This window comes from Aquarana catesbeiana, linkage group LG01, assembly GCF_042186555.1.
Source record: "Aquarana catesbeiana isolate 2022-GZ linkage group LG01, ASM4218655v1, whole genome shotgun sequence".
Taxonomy (NCBI): Eukaryota; Metazoa; Chordata; class Amphibia; order Anura; family Ranidae; genus Aquarana; species Aquarana catesbeiana.
Genome location: NC_133324.1, coordinates 485134265 through 485156334, shown reverse-complemented (window position 1 = coordinate 485156334; position 22070 = coordinate 485134265). Strand labels below are relative to the sequence as shown.

Here is a 22070-nt window from a genome sequence, read left to right as displayed (position 1 = left end):
TGATGTGCGCTGATGGGCACTGACAGACTGCAATGATTAGGGACTGGTTGGCACTTTTAGGATTGCACTGATAATCAGTGCCCTAATTATCAATGTACTTGTCCTTTTAACACAAGCTGGTTATCGGCTCTCCTCTCCTCACACTGTCAGCGCGAGAAAAGGAATGCCGACATTGTGTCCATGATTGGACACAGCTGATCACATGGTAAAGAGCCGCTCATTAGCTTTTTACTTCAATCTGTGATCAGCAGTGTCCGGAGGACACTGGAGGATGTCATATCACGCCCTCCTAGAACTGGCCGGCCACACTGTAGCCATCATTCGGCTATATTGCAGTCGGCAAATGGTTAATGGAGCGAACACCGGACATTGATTTGGCTGCTCAGCATGCACTTGTACTGAGCACCCACATTCTTCCATGTGCGAGACTAACCTGAATAAGGATTTTTTTTTCTCATTGGGGCTGGCGCCTCATTTACTTGCGCAGTAGATATGCTTCTGAGCGTTAAGAGTCTGATACTCCCCTTTCCTGATGAGCACCCAATCGGTGTTCCTCTTGCTGCAAGGTCTCTCCCCTCCCTGCTAGTCCTGGGTGCGGTGCTGGAGACAGGCAAATAGGTGAGTAGGAGATAAACAGCGCAATATTAAAAACAATAAAAAATTAGGTCACCATACAGCCCCCGACATTCCTAAAAGCACCTCAGATTTAAACATGGTTTTGGTTAAAAAAAAAAATTTTCAGGACAAGTAAATTGAGACCCTGATTTAGTCCCTTGGACAAGTATTTTTTTTTTTTTTTAATTTCCACACCCCTGAACTAACATCAAAACAGAATGGCAAAAAGATAACCTTTTAAATTAGCCCATCGTAAACCCAATTAACAGGACAATACATATCCCAGCCTGGCTCTCATGTCTATTATAAAAACTTCAAGTTTTAGGCTTATGCAATTATGACATTAGATATCCATCCTAGTTAATAGTATCAGACTAATCACCAGTCGTAAATAGTTTAGCTGGAGTAGTTAGCGAATACAGATTTCTGTTGATCTCTTCCTGGAGAATCAAAACTTCTGTGTATTTCATAACACCTGAGCTGGTAATAGCACAACCAGAATACATACATAATTTACATGTATCAATTAATTAGCAGCACTTTGAGCCCAAAACACCACTATCCTAGGAGGTACTAGAGGCACATTAGGCTCATTACATCTAGGTGAAATAGCCATCAGCCATTGTATTTGTATTCATTCAAATAGTAATTTCATGCTGGACAACAATATACAGTGCCTTGCAAAAGTATTCACCCCGCTTGGCATTTTTCGTGTTTTGTTGCCTCACAACCTGGAGTTAACCTGGATTGTTTGAGGATTTGCATCATTTAACCACATACGGACCAGCTGCCGCAGTTGTACTGTGGCAGAATGGCATGGCTGGGTGAAACAACGTTATGTAACGTCGCTTTGCCCTGTGGCAACTAGGGGGCGCACGTGTGCCCCCCGCTCTGCCCCCCGCTCTGCCCCCGAGCCGATGCGAGTGCCCAGTAGTTTCGATCACCGCCGGGCTCCAGCGACAACCGCTAAGACATGCAGTTCTCTGAGGGGAGAACAGACAGATCGATCTTCACTGCCCCCTAGTGTTAACCCCTTCACTGCCAGTGACATTTACATTACAGTAATCAATGCATTTTTAATCGCACTGATCTCTGTATTAATGCTAATGGTCCCAAAAATGCGTCAAAAGTGTCCGCCATAATGTCGCAGTCATGATAAAAATTGCAGATCGCCGCCATTACTAGTAAAAAAAAAAAATGATAATAAAAATGCTATACACCCTGTTCCAAATTATTATGCAAATTCTATTTCAGTGTCACAAAGATTAAATATTTTGTTTTTCAGTTTAACTCATGGATGGCATTGCGTCTCAGGGCTCTTTTGATCACTGAAAACAATCTCGGACACCTGTGATAATTAGATTGCCAGGTGAGCCCAATTAAAGGAAAAACTACTAAAGGAGGGTGTTCCACATTATTAAGCAGAGCACCATTTTCAAGCAATATGGGGGAGAAAAAGGATCTCTCTGCTGCCGAAAAGAGTGAAATAGTTCAGTGCCTTGGACGAGGTATGAAAACATTAGATATTTCACAAAAACTTAAGCGTGATCATCGCACTGTTAAGAGGTTTGTGGCTGATTCAGAGCACAGACGGGTTTCGTGCAGGTAAAGGCACATTGAGGAAGATTTCTGCCAGATCCATTCATCGGATCAAGAGAGCAGCTGCTAAAACACCATTACATTGCAGCAAACAGATATTTGAAGCTGCTGGTGCCTCTGGAGTCCCACGGACATCAAGGTGTAGAGTCCTCCAAAATCTTTCAACTGTGCATAAACCTTCCATTTGGCCACCACTAACCAATGCTCACAAGCAGAAATGGCTGCATTGGGCAGAAATATACATGAAGACTAATTTTCAAACAGTCCTGTTCACGGATGAGTCCCGTGCAACTCTGGATGGTCCAGATGGATGGAGTAGTTGATGGTTGGTGGACGGCCACCCTGTTCCAACAAGGCTACGACGTCAGCAAGGCAGTGGTAGAGTCATTTTTTGGGCCGGAATCATGGGAAGAGAGCTGGTTGGCCCGCCCCTTTAGGGTCCCAGAAGGTGTAAAGATGACCTCTGCAAAGTATGTGGAGTTCCTGACTGACCACTTTCTTCCCTGGTACAGAAGGAAGAACAATGCTTTCCGTAATAAAATCATCTTCATGCATGACAATGCACCATCTCATGTTGCAAAGAATACCTCTGCATCAATGGCTGCTATGGGGATAAAAGGAGAGAAAGTCATGGTGTGGCCTCCATCCTCCCCTGACCTCAATCCTATTGAGAACCTTTGGAGCATCCTCCAGCAAAAGATCTACAAGGGTGGGAGGCAGTTTACATCCAAACAGCAGCTCTGGGAGGCTATTCTGACACCTTGCAAAGAAATTCAGGCAGAAACTGTCCAAAAACTCACAAGTTCAATGGATGCAAGACTTGTGAATCTGCTATCAAATAAGGGGTCCTATGTTAAAATGTAATGTGACCTAAAATGTTTAAAAAGTTAAAATGTTGTTCAAAGTTTGATTGAAATAGCTTTTGATTTCAGTAAATATGCTTCAAACACAACAAATTACAATTTTCAGTTCTTTACAACCTATAAAGTGTTTTGAAACTTACTGTGTGTAATAATTTGGAACAGTGCATTGTAAGTTTTTTATTTTGAAAAAAAAAACTTATCATTAGGAGGTTTGTTCAATAAAATTTGAATTGTATTCTTAATAGTTGATAACATGAGAATTATGCTGACTGTTTACATCAATTATTTAGGTAAATGAGGAAAATATAATTGGCATAATAATTTGGACAGGGTGTAAATCTATCCCCTATTTTGTAGACGCTATAACTTTTGCGCAAACCAATCAACATAAGCTTATTGCGATTTTTTTACCAAAAATATGTAGAATACATATCGGCCTAAACTGAGGAAAAAAATTGTTTTGTTATATATTTTTGGGGGATATTTATTATAGTAAAAAATAATGCAATTGTAATAATACAATTTTTTCAAAATTGTCACTCTTTTTCTGTTTATAGCGAAAAAAATAAAAACCGCAGAGGTGATCAAATACCACCAAAAGAAAGCCCTATTTGTGGGGGAAAAAAAGGACGTCAATTTTGTTTGGGTGCAACGTTGTTAATTTACAGAACATGCCCACAACTTTGAAGATGTTTTTTTTTTTTTTATTGTGAAGCAAACAAATAGAACAAAATAACAGAAAAAGTCAAGGTGCATAACTATTCACCACCCTAAAGTCAATACTTTGTAGAGCCACCTTTTGCAGCTATCACAGTTGCAAGTCGCTTTGGATAAGTCTCTATGAGCTTGCCACGATTTACCACTGGGATTTTTGCCCATTCCTCCTTGCTTCTCCAGCTCCTTCAAGTTGGATGGTTTGCGGGAACAGTAATCTTTAAGTCTTACCACAGATTTTCTATCTTTGACTGGGCTTTGACTAGGCCATTCCAACACATTTACATGTTTCCCCTTAAGCCACTCAGGTGTTGCTTTAGCAGTGTGTTTGGGGTCGTTGTCCTGCTGGAAGGCGAACCTCCGTCCTAGCCTCAAATCACACACAGAGCAGTACAAGTTTTGCTCAAGAACATCCCTGTATTTAGCACCATCCATCTTTCCCTCAACTCTGACCAGTTTCCCAGTCCTGACTGCTGAAAAACCATCTCCACAGCATGATGCTGCCACCACCATGTTTCACTATGGGGATGGTGTTCTTTGGGTAATGTGATGTGTTGAGTTTGCGTCAAAGCGTTTTCTTTGATGGCAAAAAAGTAAAATTTTAGTCTCATCAGACCAGAGCACCTTACTCCATACGTTTTGGGAGTCTCCCACATGCCTTTTCGCAAACTCAAAACGTGCCATTTTGTTTTTTGCTGAAAGAAATGGCTTTCTTCTGGCCACTCGGCCATAAAGCCCAACTCTATGGAGTGTATGGCTTATTGTCGTCCTATGTACAGATACTCCAGTCTCTGCTGTGGAACCCTGCAGCTCCTCCAGGGTTACCTTAGGTCTCTGTGCTGCCTCTCTGATTAATGCCCTCCTTGCCCAGTCCATGAGTTTGGGTGTGCGGCCGTCTCTTGGCAGGTTTGCTGTTGTGACATGTTCTTTCCATTTGGTTTCGATAGATTTGATGGTGCTCCTAGGAATCAAAGATTTGGATATTTTTTTTATAACCTAACCCTGACTTGTACGTCTCAACAACATTGTCCCTTACTTGTTTGGAGAGTTCCTTGGTTTTCATGGCAGTGTTTGGTTAGTGGTGCCTCTCACTTAGGTTTTGCAGCCTCTAGGGCCTTTCAAAAAGGTGCGTATATGTAATGATAGATCATGTGATACTTATATTGCACACAGGTGGACACCATTTCACTAATTATGTGACTTCTGAAGGTAATTCGTTGCACCAGAGCTTTTTATGAGCTTCATAACAAAGGGGGTGAATACATACGCACATGCCAATTATCAGTTTTTTATTTCTGAAAAATTGTTTTTTTATGTATATATTTTTCTAATTTTACTTCACCAACTTAGACTATTGTGTTCTGATCCATCACATAATTCAGATTTAAAAAAGCATTGAACTGAAGGCTGTAATGTAACAAAATAGGTAAAAAGCCAAGGGGGGGGGGGGGTGAATACTTTTGCAAGGCACTGTACAAATTACCAGAATGCAACCTGTAGGTATTCCAAGATATTAATATACTGTATGTATAAAACTGTATTTGAGGCAGTGGCAGCACGTGGTCATAAATGCTGTGACATCCCATTAGCCACTCCTCAGACCTTATGAGTTGTCAGATCATTTCTGTCCACACCCTGCTTAAGGGACCAGAAAAGAGACTGCGTCAGTAGTCCAGAGCTGTACTTTTTACCACCAAGCAAGGAACATCAGCAAAGATTTATGAGAGCCACTGATCCATCTTGCTCATTGACTGGACTTTGTTAAAGTAGAAGTTGGGCCTGAAACTAACTAACCCTAAATCTACTCTCTGACACATTCTAAAACATATCTATCTGACCCTGTAAAGCGAAAACCACTATACATACCTTTTCTGCAGCCGAAGTGCAGAATCACAGACCTGTACGTGATTTTGCGCAGAGGAGCTGCCACACTTGAGTAAATTTACGTGGGTCGGTCGGCAAGAGGTTAAGGATATGATTTGTTTTTTATACAAACTATTGAAGACCTGTGGATTTCGTAGGGAGCCATTTCAGTGACTATAGATGTGGATGTGGATAGTTTCATTCCCCAATCCAGGGGCATTCATGTGATCAAACATTTTTTTTCAAAGCAATTAATACATATTTGTTTTTGTTTTAGAGGTATTAGACTTCATTCTTTATCAAAGTATGTTTATTTTTTGGGAGCACCCACTACCTCCACGTACAGGGCGTAGTGACGGGCACATGTGCCTCATCCTATGCTAATCTGTACCAGGAGGAGCGGGAGCAGTCCTTTTTCTTTTTCTGATGAGGCCTCTAAGTTTACAAATCACATTTTGACCTGGTCACACTATATTGATGATATTTTTACAATATGGGACAGCTCAGTTGATTTGTTACATGATTGTCTGGCTTATTAGTTTAAACAATTTTAATTTAAAGTTTGTCTTTTGATCCATATAGTCACTTTTTTTGATGTGAAAGTTGAGTGTACGTCTACTGGCATGATTTCCAGCAATCTCTTTAAGAAACCCATAGTGGGTAATACTAATCTAAGAGCACTTTCCATCTTGTTTTTAAGAAATCCATTACATATAGTCAAAATTTACATTTAAGACGGAACTACCAAAGTGAGGCTAAATTTCTGAAGGAGCATACAGTATATTTTGGAAAGGGGCTACGGTAAGTCCTGCCTGTGTAAGGCTTACAAGAGGGTTTTGAGCCAATCACAATCACAATTATTATTTAAAACAAAGCACACAGCAAAGAAAGATACTTCTACAGGTATCATTACTAGATTCACTGATCGGCACCAACTTGTTAGATGTTCGATTAGCAAATATTGACACCTCCTTGTTACATTTGTGTCAGAAAAACCTCTAAAAAACGTTCAGGCATGCTCCGTCCCTTTGTGACAAACTAGGTGTCCTTATTGCCAACTCATTTGGACAGAAAAAAAAAATCTAGTTTTAGCTAATTACGCACATCAGTCTAAGCATTTCATTAATTGTAATACAAAGGGATTCATCTACTCCTCATAGTATGCCCTTGTAGAGCATACTACGTTGGGAAAACTAAGAAAGAATCCTGGAAACGCATATACAACCACACTCAGGTGGGCATCTATCTATTCCCCTATATGCAGGCATGTGGCAAACCACCATGATTATGTGTTTCCCAGGCTGATTCCTGGCAGTTTGGAATAAAACCCTTCTCCAAAATGAATCTGGATATATACACTGCTCAAAAAAATTAAAGGAACACGTTGAAAACACATCAGATCTCAATGAGTAAAATATCATGCTGGATAGCTATACTGATATGGACTGGGTAATGTGTTAGGAACGTAGGGATGCCACATTGTTTGATGGAAATTAAAATGATCAACCTACAGAGGGCTGAATTCAAAGACACCCCAAAAATCGAAGTGAAAAAATGATGCAGCAGGCTAATCCATTTTGCTGAAATTTCATTGCAGCAACTCAAAATGGTACTTTTTTTTTTTTTGATTGGCCCCCACGTGCTTGTATGCATGCCTGACAACATCAGGGCATGCTACTAATGAGACGACAGATGGTGTCCTGGGGTATTTCCTCCCACATCTGAACCAGGGCATCACTGAGTTCCTGAGCAGACTGAGGTGCAACCTGGCGGTGTCGGATGGACTAAAACATAATGTCCCAGAGGTGTTCTAGTGGATTTAGATCAGGCAAGCGTGGGGGGCATTCAGTGGTATCAATTCCTTCATGCTCCAGGAACTGGCTGCATATTCTCTCCACATGAGGCCAGGCATTGTCTAAGTGTGGGGTATAACAATGGGTCCAAGGATTTCATCCCGATACCTAATGGCAGTCAGGGTGCCATTGTTTAGCCTGTAGAGGTCTGTGCATCCCTCCATGGATATGCTTCCCCAGACCATCACTGACCCACCACCAAACTGGTCATGATGAACGATGTTCCAGGCAGTATAACATTCTCCATGGCTTCTCCAGACCCTTTCACATGTGCTTAGGGTGAACCTGCTCTTATCTGTGAAAAGCACAGGACACCAGTGGATGGACCTGCCAATTCTGTTGTTCAATGGCAAATGCCAATCGAGCTACACGGTGGCAGGCAGGGAGCACAGGGCCCACTAGAGGACATCAGGCCCTCAGGCCACCCTCATGAAGTCGATTTCTGATTGGTCAGAGACATTCACACCAGTGGCCTGCTGGGGAGCATTTTGTAGGGCTCTGGCAGTACTCATCCTGTTCCTCCTTGCCCAAAGGAAGAGATAGCTGTCCTGCTGATGGGTTAAGGACCTTCTACAACCCTGTCCAGCTCTCCTAGAATCTCCTCCATGCTTGAGACTGTGCTGGGAGACACAGCAAACTTTCTGGCAATGGCATGTATTGATGTTGGACTGTCTGTGCAACCTCTATAGCAGGGGTCTCAAACTGGTGGCCCTCCAGCTGTTGCAGAACTACAAGTCCCATCATGCCTCAGAGTCATGCTTGTAATTGTCAGCCTTGCAATGCCGAATGGGAATTGTAGTTCTGCAACAGCTGGAGGGCCACCAGTTTGAGACCCCTGAGGGTCCAGGTATCCCCTCATGCTACCAGTAGTGACACTGACCCTAGCCAAATGCAAAACTAATGAAAAATAGTCAGAAAAGAGGAGTAGGGAAAAAAAAGGTCAGTGGCCTCCACCTGTAAAACAATTCCTGTTTGGAGGTCATCTCATTGTTGCCCATCTAGTGCACCTGTTGTTAATTTCATTAACACCAAAGCAGTTAAAACTGATTAACAAACTCCTCTGCTATTTAACTAACCAGATCAATATCCCAGGAGTTGAATTGACTTGATGCTATACTCTGATTAAAAAGTGTTCCTTTAATTTTTTTGAACAGTGTATATACTCTTAGAGCGGCAAAGCCTCCAGGCCTCGATGAGATGGTCAGCTACAGATCCTTTTTGAAGGAGTTTGTATCTGGCAAAGCTTATATCCTTTGTGTCTTTAATCATTGTGTATGTTTATTGTCTACAGTTTTTTTTATACTACATACACACACATACACATATATATATATATGTATGTATGTATTACAGTATCTCACAAAAGTGAGTACACCCTCACATTTTTGTAAATATTTTATTATATCTTTTCATGTGACAACACTGAAGAAATGACACTTTGCTACAATGTAAAGTAGTGAGTGTACAGCTTGTATAACAGTGTCAATTTGCTGTCCCCTCAAAATAACTCAACACACAGCCATTAATGTCTAAACCGTTGGCAATAAAAGTGAGTACGCCTCTAAGTGAAAATGTCCAAATTGGGCCCAAAGTGTCAATATTTTGTGTGGCCACCATTATTTTGCAGGACTGCCTTAACCCTCCTGGGCATGGAGTTCACCAGCGCTTCACAGGTTGCCACTAGAGTCCTCTTCCACTCCTCCATGACGACATCACAGAGCTGGTGGATCTTACAGACCTTGCACTCCTCCACCTTCCATTTGAGGATGCCCCACAGATGCTCAATAGGGTTTAGGTCTGGAGACATGCTTGGCCAGTCCATCACCTTTACCCTCAGCTTCTTTAGTAAGGCAGTGGTCGACTTGGAGGTGTGTTTGGGGTTATGTTGGAATATTGCCCTGTGGCCCAGTCTCTGAAGCGAGGGGATCATGCGCTGCTTCAGTATGTCACAATACATGTTGGCATTCAAGGTTCCCTCAATGAACTGTAGCTCCCCAGTACCGGCAGCACTCATGCAGCCCCAGACCATGACACTCCCACCACCATGCTTGACTGTAGGCAAGACACACTTGTCTTTGTACTCCTTACCTGGTTGTCACCACACACGCTTGACACCAGCTGAACCAAATACATTTATCTTGGTCTCATCAGACCACAGGACATGGTTCCAGTAATCCATATCCTTAGTCTGCTTGTCTTCAGCAAACTGTTTGCAGGCTTTCTTGTGCATCATCTTTAGAAGAAGCTTTTTTCTGGGACGACAGCCATGCAGACCAATTTCATGCAGTGTGCGGCGTATGGTCTGAGCACTGACAGGCTGACCACCCCACCCCTTCAGCAATGCTGGCAGCACTCATACGTCTATTTCCCAAAGATAACCTATGGGTATGGCGCTGAGCACATGCACTCTTTGGTCGACCATGGTGAGGCCTGTTCTGAGTGGAACCTGTCCTGTTAAACCGTTGTATGGTCTTGGCCACCGTACTGCAGCTCAGTTTCAGGGTCTTGGCAATTTTCTTATAGCCTAGGCCATCTTTATGTAGACCAACAATTCTTTTTTTCAGATCCTCAGTTATTTGCCATGAGGTGCCATGTTGAACTTCCAGTGACCAGTGTGAGAGAGTAAGAGCGATAACACCAAATTTAGCACACCTGCTCCCTATTCACACCTGAGACCTTGTAACACTAACGAGTCACATGACACCGAGGAGGGAAAATGGCCAATTGGGCCCAATTTGGACATTTTCACTTAGGGGTGTATTCACTTTTGTTGCCAGCGGTTTAGACATTAATGGCTGTGTGTTAAGTTATTTTGAGGGGACAGCAAATTGACACTGTTATACAAGTTGTACACTCACTACTTTACATTGTAGCAAAGTGTCATTTCTTCAGTGTTGCCATATGAAAAGATATAATAAAATATTTACAAAAATGTGAGGGGTGTACTCACTTTTGTGAGATACTGTATATACACACACACACACACACACACCACTGTATACATACATATTACACACATGCAGTGCTCAGCTTAAATTAGTACATCCCTTTTGAAAAGTAAGTGATATTTCAATGAACACAAGAACAATTTCCAAAATGTTGACAAAACTGAGTTTTATAGAACATTTGATTAGCTCATTACATTAAAGAAAGGTTAATAATATAACATAGATCACAAAATCTTCAGTTTTACTCAAAATTAGTTGATGCAAAAATGAATACCAAATCTAGTATTTTGTTTGACCTCCATGATTTGTAAAGGAGAGCGCCAAGTCTTTTAGGCATAGAACGAACAAGTTGGCATCATATTGCAACATCTATTTTTTTTCCATTCTTCAAGAACGGCCTCTTAAAACCTGGATGCTGATTGGAAAGTGATGCTCACGTTGTCTCTTCAAAATTCCCCATGGGTGTTCGATTGGGTTCAGATCAGGGGACATACTTGGTCACTAAATCACTTTCACCCTGTTCTTCAGAAAGGCAACAGTGGCCTTAGATGTGTGTTTTTGATCATTGTCATGTTGAAAAACTGCACGACGACCAAGGGCATGGAGTGATGGTAGCACCTTCGGTTTCAAGACAGAGCAGTACATCTGTGAATTCATGATACCATCAAGGAAATGCAGCTCCTCGACACCAGCAGCACTCATGCAGCTTCACAGGAAACTGCCACCACCATGGTTCACTGTAGGCACCAAGCATGTTTCTTTGTACTCTACACCATTGCGATGCCATAGGGTTTTGAAGCCATCGGTTCCAAAAACATTTATCTTGGTCTCATCACTCCAAAGTACAGAGTCCCAACAGTAGTCTTCTTTTTCAGCATGGGCCCTGGCAAATTCTAGGAGAGGCTTCCTTTGTGGACTTCACCCATACATAGCCTTCCTCTGCAGTGTACACCATATTGTGCCATGGGAAACAATCACCTCAGTTTAGATCTCTACTTCTTTAGCTAACTGCAGTGAACTTGCATGGCGATTTTCTTCAACCCTTCTCATCAGAAGACACTCCTGTCGAGGTGTTAACGTCCGTGGACGGCCTGGACATTTCTGTGAAATGTTTGCAGTTCCATCTTTGTATCACTTTTGCTACAGTATTTTAAGTAAAGCTTTGCTGATCTTCTTGTTGCCTTCACCTTTGTGTAAAGAAATTATTTTCTTTCTTAGGCCTTGTGACATTTCTCTTCCATGTGGTGCCATTGTTGACAGCATGAAATGGGAAGGGGTTTTCTTTAAGCAACGCCCTTTTATAATCAACTTCTGCTGGACACCTGTTTAATGAATAGACTCACCTGTAGTTGAATTCTTGTTAATTAGAATTTTGTCTAAAATTTAGCTTTGCTCCTTAAGCCTTGTACACACGGTACGATTGTTGGACAACCAAGCGTCTGATTTTTGTCAAAAGGGCGTGCTCCAGGATATTGTCTTGCATACTAACATTACACAAATTGTCGTGCCACAAACACGAATGTAGTGATGTACTACGAGAAATTTCTGCTCTTGAGCGCCACCCTTTGTGCCCCTTCTGCTAATTTCCTGTTTGGCGAGAATTGATTCCGAGCATGCGTGTTTGTACTTTAAACTTTTGTGTGATGGATTTGTGTACTGACCATCCGAAAACCTGACGTGGAGCTGTCGTTTGACAAAAAATTACTAGCCTGTCATCCAACATTTGTTGGCCGAAAATTGGAAAACAATTGTTGAAAGGAGCGTACAACAGCCTGTCAAACGACAATCCCCTTCTGATTTTCGCACCATGTGTACAAGGCTTAAGACTTTCATTGTGGTGTAATTATTTATGCAACATGGTCTTGAATGAATTTGTTAGGAAAAACACTTATTTGTATGTGCAAATTAAAAAATCTTGGTTGCAATCAATGGCCCACATTTGTGAGAGTATTTTGTGGTATAAAATGTTGATTCTGAAAGGAAAGGTTTTCTGACAAATCTGTTGAGGTGTACTCATTTATGCACAACACTTTATAGGATTGCAATATTTTGATTTGTTTGTTATTGCTTGCTCTGTTTCTGTTATCTATCCCCTATTCTATATAGACTTTTACGTAGTTTATAAAGGTTTTTTTAGTGGTTATACATCCTTGGGTTGTTGGTGTCCCATGTGGTGCAGGCTTCATTTGATGCCTAGCACATAAGCGGTCTCCCATCCGGATTTTGGGGATGGGGGCACCCTTGTTTGGTCCTTTTGCTGCCCTGGGCTTGGGGAAGTGGCTGGTGGGCGGAGCTGTCTGCCTCAGCCATACTGGGACTGTGTAGGGCAGACCTTTTTTCCACCCTGGAAGTTTTCTCATCTGGGTGGGTTGGACAGATGCTGTGCTGGCATCCTCCAGGGCATGGGGACATCATTACGGGCCCCTTTTGTGCACTGGAAGTGATGTAATGGCACACAAACAGTGGGAAGTACCCATGACATATAGGAAGCAAATGTGCTTCCTCCCCATGTGGATGTTCCTGTGTCCCTATCTACTTTCCTTTACATTTGTCTGGTATCATTAGTGAGCCATTCTTACCCCTTTGACTTTACGTGCTAGACGCACACAGTTATTTGATCCTGGGAGGCTACATTGGTTATGGGAGCACCATTTAACACCATTGTATCTGTGGCTACTTACTTGTACCTATGCATTTGGAATTTTTTTTTTTTCTTTATGGCCCAAATCTTTTTATTATATTTTTAATGTTTTGCAGAACATAAATGGTCACTGTGACTCCACCCATTAGTGTACTGATTGTTTTGGAATTATCCTGTTGGGGGTACTCTCCCCTTAGGATGTTATAGAGTTCCAGATTGACACAATAACTGAATACAAAAGAGTTCACTTTTGTTATATACATCCACCTCTGGTATTTTAGCCACACTAGCTCATTTTGTATTGCTCCTTGTATCATACCCTGCTGTGCACTTCTATGGGACCTCTGACAAGCTGTGGATCATCTTATTGATGGCTTATGGTGAGACCATTTAACTGCAATTTGAAAGTTGTAATGTGTTCTCATGTTTTTCAATATAAATGTTTTTCTTTTGATGTTTATTATTGGGTATTGAGGGCATAGCTTGTTTATTTTTGTCCATTGTTTTTATTAAGCTGTCAAGGCATCAGGGAGCTACCACTGATATCACCTGACATATGTGACAGGTGTGGGTGGGACTATTTAAGGAGGGTAAGTTGGGGGTATCTCTGGGTTATGATTAAGGACAACATGTGTGAGATGCGTCAACCATTAGCAGTCTGTCAGTGTCCCGTTTGTGTCACATTTTGGAGAGATTTCATAAAAGGGCTCAGGACCAGCCATTTCTTCTTGTACTGCATACTTTACAGAGGCGACCTAGGACGGGCACCCACATGTGGAGGCAAATCCATCTCACCTGCAGTGGCGTACCTTCCGCTTTCTATAACTCCTGTGCACAGAGGAGGCAGAGAGCTGAGCCCGCACCTCCCCGCTCCTCTTTGTACTCTTGCCGGCAAGTCCTATGGAACCGATGATGTCATCAATTGGCAGGACAGTCAGCTTTCTCTTTTGCCAGCAAAACCCTCATGGGTTTTACTTCCTCTTTGTTCCCCTGCAATGTAAAAGCATCGCATACTAGCCCATTATGTGGCACTTACTTGCAAATGAAGCCTGCACTGTTTAACCCGGGGGTGGGCCGCATCCATCTTTGTCCCTCTACCTCCTGAAGGCGCGGACTCCGGCTCTGTGACTGGAGCCAGAACGTTATTGGCGCACTACAAGGTAGATATCTCCTAAACGGCACACATTTAGGAGATATTTCCACTATCTATAGGTAAGCCTTATTCTAGGCTTACCTATAGGTAAAGGTTAAAATGGGGCGTTTACAACCACTTTAACCCATGTGCTCTCCCCTCTTGTAGCACAAGGGCTAACATAGGAACGCTCAGACCGGGCTGTTGCACCCCTAAGGACTCCTCAAGGCACCCGGATGAGAAACACTGGTCTAAAGAAGTGTACTTTTAACAATACTATCAAGTTGTGGTTATTCTGGAGTGGCTGTGCAAGGTAAGTAAGTGATGCAATAATATTTCATATACAGACCTTTAATATCACTATTACAATCCTTCACAAAATCACATTGCAATGACACAGAAGCACACTGTGAGACTATGATCATACTGGGCTTCCTCCAAATATCTATTTTCTAAGTAAGGGGAAGTAGAGCAAGGAGTGGACTGGCTATTACATACAATGATCAATATCAAATACATGTGTATTTTGGTCCCGAAAACAGTAAAATATAACCAAATTCTGCAAACATAGCTTCTCTGAGATTAAAATATTGGAAGTGTCATGTTTTTCTATGGTTTCCTTTCAGTGAACTAGTGGAGACTGCTTGAGAGATATCAGGACTGAACGCATACGGGAGACATCTTTTGTCTGCTTGCTAGATTTGGGGTTAAAGTCACAAAGACGAGCCACTCGTTCCCATTCTGTCCCTGGGGTTGATTCTTCAACGTCACTTACAAATGCCTCCTCAGCAGCCCTGGAATCAGCAAGGGATTTATTAGAAAAATGTGAGCAAATAGATTCTGAACATTTAAACAGATTTACTCACTGGATAATAGAACGGTCAACTTCAAAAACATATTATACCTGTAATACATTCATCTAACTTCTGAAACTCCAGATCTGGGCGGTTTGCCCCAAAACAATGTGCTAATTTCTAACATATTAAACATAACAATGGTATTCATGAGGAATTTGACTCATCTATACACATAGGAAATTTGGATAGAAAAAAAGAAAAGAAAAAAAAAAAAAAAGAAGAAAAACTACCCCGTCTGATATGCGGTCTACCCCGCAATTGTCAGTTAAAACGACGCAGTGCCATATCGCAAAAAATGGCCTGGTCAGAAAGTGGGTAAATGCTTTCCGGGGCTGAAGTGGTTAAGATGACATTACATGACAAAGGGTGCATGCACACTTACGAATGCACCCTGTCTGCAAGCAGGTGTGAGAACCCCTGCAGGGTACCAGTGATCAGCTGCGAGTAGGCAGCCTCATTAAAAGCGATTGTCAGATGATGGCTCTCGCAGCCACATTTGGCACCTTCCGGGGGGGGGAGTGGGATAGGATGCCTGTCTTTCACAGGTATCCTGCCCCCACTTCCGGGAGCCTCAGTCGCTGGTATTTGCATTGTCGCTGGGACCTCCTACCCCGGCCGTTGGGCCAGTAGGAGAGAGGAGCGGAGCCTCGCGCATGCCGGCAGTGAAGCCGTAAGGCTACACTGCCGGGTTCCCTTACTCGCAATGGAGGCGGCATGCACCCAACAGCGGATGGAAACATCAGCTGCGGTGCTGACATCGCTGGACTCCAGGACAGGCGAGTGTTCGATCACTAAAAGTCAGCAGCTGCAGTATGTGCAGCTGCTGACTTAATTTTTGCAGCGGTGGGCGGACCTCCACTTTAAACAGCAATCATATGCGAGTGATCGGCCCTAGACGCAGGCCATTCACCCACGTGAACCCCTGCTGGGGTTCTCAGAGCTCATCACAGACAGGATGTATTTGTAGGTGTGAATGCACCCCAAAGCCCCATACTATCCTATTATGCTCAACTATAATGATACTTGCTGAAATTGGATAGAATATCTATGTTTGCAAATTGTACCTTTCTGATTGTTATCTGTATATCATGACCACGTTGAATTTAATTTATGTATATGTTTAGAAATATAACATTTTCTTGAAGATGGACTCTGTGCTCTAAATACTTCCTTCTGAATATTATATATACTGTCACAAAATACTTGAAAATAAAGAATGGGGAAAAAAAAAAAAAAAAAAAATGGAAGAGCAACAAAGATACTTATAATTTAGGGAACACTAGACGTTGCATTTACCTTAAAGGGTTAGTTCATCTTTACCAAAAAACTGCCTACGCAGATGAGGAGTCTGTAGATGAAAATAAACTATGCAGCTTTGACTAAAGCATCTTTCACACTGAGGTGCTTTACAGGCGCTACAGTGCTAAAAATAGCACCTGCATAGTGCCTGTAAAGAGCCTCTCCTATCTCTCCAGTGTGAAATCCCGAGTGCTTTCACACTGGAGTGGTGCATTTGCCGGACGGTAAAAAAAGTCCTGCAAGCTGCATCATTGCAGCGCAGTGTATACACCACTACTAAAGCGCTGAAAACAATTGAAAACAATAAGGGCAGCGCTGCCCAACCGCTGGCAAACCCTAAAACTACGGTAAAGCGGCGCTACTGCCGACGCCCTCCCCAGTCTGAAAGTAGCCCAAGGCCCCTTTCACACTGAGGCGCTTGTAAACTGCCAGTAAAACACTGAGCACTTTTGAAGAGCTTTTCAGGCGCTTTTGAAGTGCTTTCCATTCATTTCAATGGAGAGGGGTGTTTTTTCACCACCCTGCCAGCGCACTGCCCCAGTGTGAAAGCAGCATTCATTGATTTTAATGAAAATTTTCAGGCGCTTTTTTTAGCGTGAAAGTGCCTCAGCGTGAAATGGGTCTTAGGTTGAATAATGCTCTTGCTATAGGTGTACTGTAGGCCATTTACATACCTCATGAAGCCTTGAAGCCTGACTGGAAATCTCCCATGATGTTGCTAATAGAGAAAAAGCTTTTAGTATTCACCTTCACCATCATAGGAGTGAGCTCTCAAATTCTAAGCTCAGAGCTACTACATCAGGGCAGAGAAAGGGTGTGTGAGGTGATGTGAATCAAAGAAAAAGCTCACTCCTGTGATAGTAAGGCCCCTTTCACACTGAGGCGCTTGTAAACTGCCAGTAAAACACTGAGCACTTTTGAAGAGCTTTTCAGGTGCTTCTGAAGCACTTTCCATTCATTTCAATGGAGAGGGGCGTTTTTTTCACCACCCTGCCAGCGCACTGCCCCAGTGTGAAAGCATTTGTTGATTTTAAGGGAAATAGGTTTTTCGTGAGCTTTTCAGGTGCTTTTTTTAGCGTGAAAGGGGTCCAAGACCCCATACACACTATACAACTTTTGTTGTCAGATTTCCTTTAGATTTACCAAAACCATGTAGTGCAAAGGCCTGCCTGATTGCATATAAATTGAAACTCTTAAGGTATGACCTCATATTATATGGTTTTGGCAAATCTAAAAGGAAAAAAAAATAAAGAAAATTGTATAGTGTCTATCCAAGCTTAAGGGTGAACAGTAATAACTGGTCCTACCTTACCAATGCCCTAGCAACATCCTGGGAGTTTTCTAGTCAGGCATCATGAGGTATGTAAATGATCTACACTTATAGCAAGGGCATTATTTCAACTTTAGTCAAAGCTACACAATTTCTTTATATCTACAAACATCCCTTTTCTTCATATGCAGTTTTTTTTTCACCTTTTTAAAGGTGAACCTTTAGGCCCCTTTCACACTGGGGTGTCGGCAGTAAAGCGCTGCTATTTTTACAGGGGTTTTCGGCCACTAGCGGGGCGCTTTTAACCCCCGCTAGCAGCCATAAAAGGGTTACAAGGACCCGCAAAGCGCCAGTTTGGCAGCGGTGCCCATTCATTTCAATATATATACACCGCTCGCTCCTTCACCGCTCTATAGATGCTGCTTGCAGGAGTTTTTTTTTAATCCTGCCAGCGCATCGCCTCAATGTGAAAGCACTCTGGCTCTCACATCGACACTGCAGGGGAGCCGCTTTACAGGCGCTATTTTTAGCCCAAAAGCACCTGAAAAACGCCTCAGTGTGAAAGGGGTCTTAGAGCTCTAAACAATTCTTTAGTGTCTTACCCAATTATAACTATGCGAGGTTAAAGTGGGTGGGAAGGTAAAGCCTATGGGGAGGAACTTTTAATGTCAAATCCACAACAGGCAAGTCATATACTCAATGTATCTGACACATTCTTCATGATAAATGCAATTCTGATGTGGACAAATCCATGTAATTGGTAAAGCCCAGCACACTATGTTGCTATATATTTAAAAGAAAAAAAAATGAATTCTGTAAATGCAAATTTTCTTTGAAGCATATGTCATAATACAAACACCAAAATAAATAGAGCACAACTGAATCTAAATGTGAAGCTCCTTTTAGAACACACAAAGCATCTGTATCACATTATCAGAGGATGACATAGGTTCAGGAGTTGCACAGCCATTTTCAAAGCTGCACTACAATGATAGCAAAAATCGAACTGGCTACTAAGACTTATCCCTTTCATTTTGCTTCTTTTTTTCCCCACTTTCACAGCCAGAAATAAAAAGTCTACTAAAGAAACTATTTTCACAAAGATAAGCAGACATGTATAGCAGACAAGCAGGACTTGTAGCAACGAACCTAAAACTGGTTGCAATCAACTAATCTAAAAAGCCAATTTACAGCCTTGTTGCAGTTTACCTCATCATTAAGCTTTTGGGAAATTCTAAAAGCTTCTAGTATTCTAATCTACAAAACCTAGCAGCACCACACAAAATGCCCTCATTTTACAAAAGCATCCAAACCATTTTTATTTAATGTTAAAACAAGCACAAATAGATAAAAAGAAATGCAACATGTAGAGATAATCCAGGAAAGCAAACTGAAGAGCTACAATGAAGATGGGCATTTCATGGTGAGGCATGGACAGTGACACATCTAGACTCAGGATGGGCAACATCACTGCAGACAGGTCACTACGACACTAGCACTAACCATGGGACAGACGGGTTAAGGGGGGCAGTGAGAAGAGTTTACTTAACTGTTCTAGGCTGTAGCAAGGATGGTTTATGTTTGTGCTTAAAAAGGTGAAGAGAAGAAATAAAAAACAAGAAGAAAAAAGTTTAAGTCAGATATAGAAAATGAAGTTAATGTTGATGGCAAGCGGGACATGCATAATGGTATTTATTCAGCTGGCATGCTATCGGGAAACTTTCCTTAAAGTACCAGTTCCGCTCACACATATGCCTAAAAGGAGACTCTAGTCTTTGGGGTCAACTGGGTCTAAAGAGATTTTTTTTTTTACTTTTAAGATTTTCTTTCAAGAACACAAGACAGTCTGAAAGACAAATAAATGTACGATGTTTCTAATTATACACATAGCACACCAAAAAAAAAAAAAAAAAAAAAAAAAAAAAAAGCAAACTTAGATTCACAAGCCTGTTCTTTCCAGTGCTCAAAGCTACATGCCAAGTCCTTTGAAAGCAGTTGTATACTGTATATTTTCTGCGAGCAACTAGTTTAGTTTTTATTGCAGTGCTTAACAGCTTTTTAGTATAACCTTCACATTTTTACCTGCTTGTTCTTCCATATGTTTGTTATTAAAAGGATTGTACAGCTTTTTTTTTCCCTCTATACAGTATTACACAGAGCGGGCCCTTACCTCATCTTCTGGAGTCCCCCGCCGGTGCTGTCAAATGCTAATCTCCAGCATGTGGTCCCATAGCAAGTCATGTACTATGGGGGCACACGTGTGGGGATGCTCCTGAGCTGTGTGCGTTCCTAGATCTGACTGATAGAAGCAGGAGCCAATGACTCCAGCTGCTGCCCAAGTCTCCTGAGAGACTAGAAAGAGGGGAGAGAAAACCCCTAACCAAGACAGCACTGGATCAAGAGAGGACTCAAGGAATGCATTAAAGTGGTTGTAAATTTACATAGATGAATTGTACACATTAGGTAAGTTGGGGCATGATGGGGCGGTGATGTCACAAGGGGGTGGGGCCTCTGGGTCACATCACCAGGCGGCCCCGCCCCACGGCTATATAAGTAATGACACACGGCGGCCCTAGCATTACATCGGGAGCAGCGTTAAAAAACAGAGGGAGAAGAGAGGGGAGAATAGGCAGAGGGAGAAGAACCGGAGGATAAAGACATCGCCGGAGGGAGAAGAAATCGGAAGAGACGATGGAGATCCTTTAATAAAATTACTTTATTTTTGACACTTTTTTGGGGGTGAATGGGTAGGGGTACAATGTACCCCATACTCATTCACATAGGGTGGGGGGCCAGGATCTGGGCACCCCTGGGCTGCATGCTCGGAAAAGGGTCTGGTATGGATCTTTGGGGGGGGTTGAGGACTCCACACCATTTTTTTTTGGCATGGGGGTTCCCCTTAAAATCCATATCAGACCAAAGGGTCTAGTATGGTCTTGAGGGAGGAACCCCACGGCAGTTTTTTGTTTTTTTTTCCATTTTAGTGAGGGTTCCTCTTCAAGTTCCTCAGCGCACAAGCCGCACCACAGCAAGTCGGATCATCATGATCCGACTTCAAATCAATGGGCTCTCATAGGGAACAAGTGATTTTGAATAGAGGCAGAGAAACGCTGCTAAAAGTGCATTAACGCCAAAGCAAAAAGCTACTAAAAGCACCTTTTCACTGACACTTTTTCCTGGCGTTCCCAACGCCCTGTGTGCATGACGCCTAAAGGTAAAAAAAAAAAAAATTCTTTTAGAATTAAAGTTAAAGCTCTCTCTCTGTTAACAACTGTCGAGGCAACATATCTGCCATGCAGGGGGGGTTCATTGGTTCATTATTTATTTATTATAAGTACTTATATAGTGCTATCAATTTAGGCAGTGCTTTACATATGTTGCACATTCACATCAGTTCCTGTCCTCAAGGAGCTTATAATGTAATGTAACCTAAAATGCATACATAGGCCAAGTTATACAGCAGGCCATGTCTTTGGGGTGTGGGAGGAAACTTGAGTACCCAGAGAAAACCCACACAGGGAAACAGGGAGAGCATGCAAACTCTGTGCAGGTAGTGCCGTGGTTGGGATTCAAACAGACAACCCCAGTGCTGGCAGGCTGAAGTGCTAACCATTTAGCCACTAAATGGTGGCGCGCAGGCGCACCGAGTATGCTGCTGTTGACGGCGATATGCCGTTAGTGCAGCTCCCATGCACATGCGCAGGAGTGACGTCATTGTGGCTCCAGCCAATCACAGCGCCAGAGCCACGATACCCGGAAAGAAGATGGCCGCTTCGTAGCAGAGGGGACAGCGGTGACATTGCAGGCTCCTGTGTCAGGTAAGTGACACATAATGGGCTACTATGCGATGCATAGTAGCCCATTATGCTTTACCTTTGCAGGGAAACAAAGAGGAAGTAAACCCATCAGGGTTTACTTCCTCTTTAAAAGTCACACTTTAGCAAAACCCACATGATAAATTGCAAGTGGTTTAGGCAACTGGACAGATGGTGAAATAGACTACAGTTATTGCAGAAGGTAGTTAATATAGGCTAGGGTTATTATTCTCTACATCTGCTTTAGTGAAGATTGCCTAGCACAAAGTGTTAATCATACACGACAACCTAAACCTGATCCTTAACAAAATGATGAGTAGATCTTTAAAGGGACTCCAACATCTGACGTTATTAGGACAATATGAATACACGTAGACAAGCACATATTTTCCAATGAAGATAATTCAGTACGTGCTTGTTCTAGTACCATGGAAAGAGGGAACAACTAACTTACAACTTGACGCTGACTTTGAAAGCTTGTGTACACTGTGACAGGTCACTGATCTGGTTTAAAGGATAGGTACCGTATATCATAAATGAAAGAGTAACCAGCAAAACTGTACTCCCAGTTCCCCAGATTCTGCGTCAGCATTTGGTACTA

The 22070-nt window shown here is 42.4% G+C and overlaps 1 protein-coding gene across 3 annotated transcripts in view; it reads right to left on the bottom strand.

The window, feature by feature from the left end:
* Window positions 1-14563: 14563 nt before the first annotated feature.
* The window catches only part of CLTA (clathrin light chain A), a 60295-nt gene continuing 52788 nt past the window's right edge, over window positions 14564-22070 (bottom strand). For 2 of the 3 annotated variants that reach the window (XM_073591835.1, XM_073591841.1), the window contains one exon: window positions 14564-15022. In XM_073591835.1, coding sequence (XP_073447936.1) covers window positions 14851-15022 — 172 coding nt within the window. In that variant the 3' untranslated portion in view covers window positions 14564-14850. Of the gene's footprint in view, window positions 15023-19204; window positions 19241-22070 lie in introns of all 3 variants that reach the window. The other variant, XM_073591827.1, reaches the window with a different exon arrangement.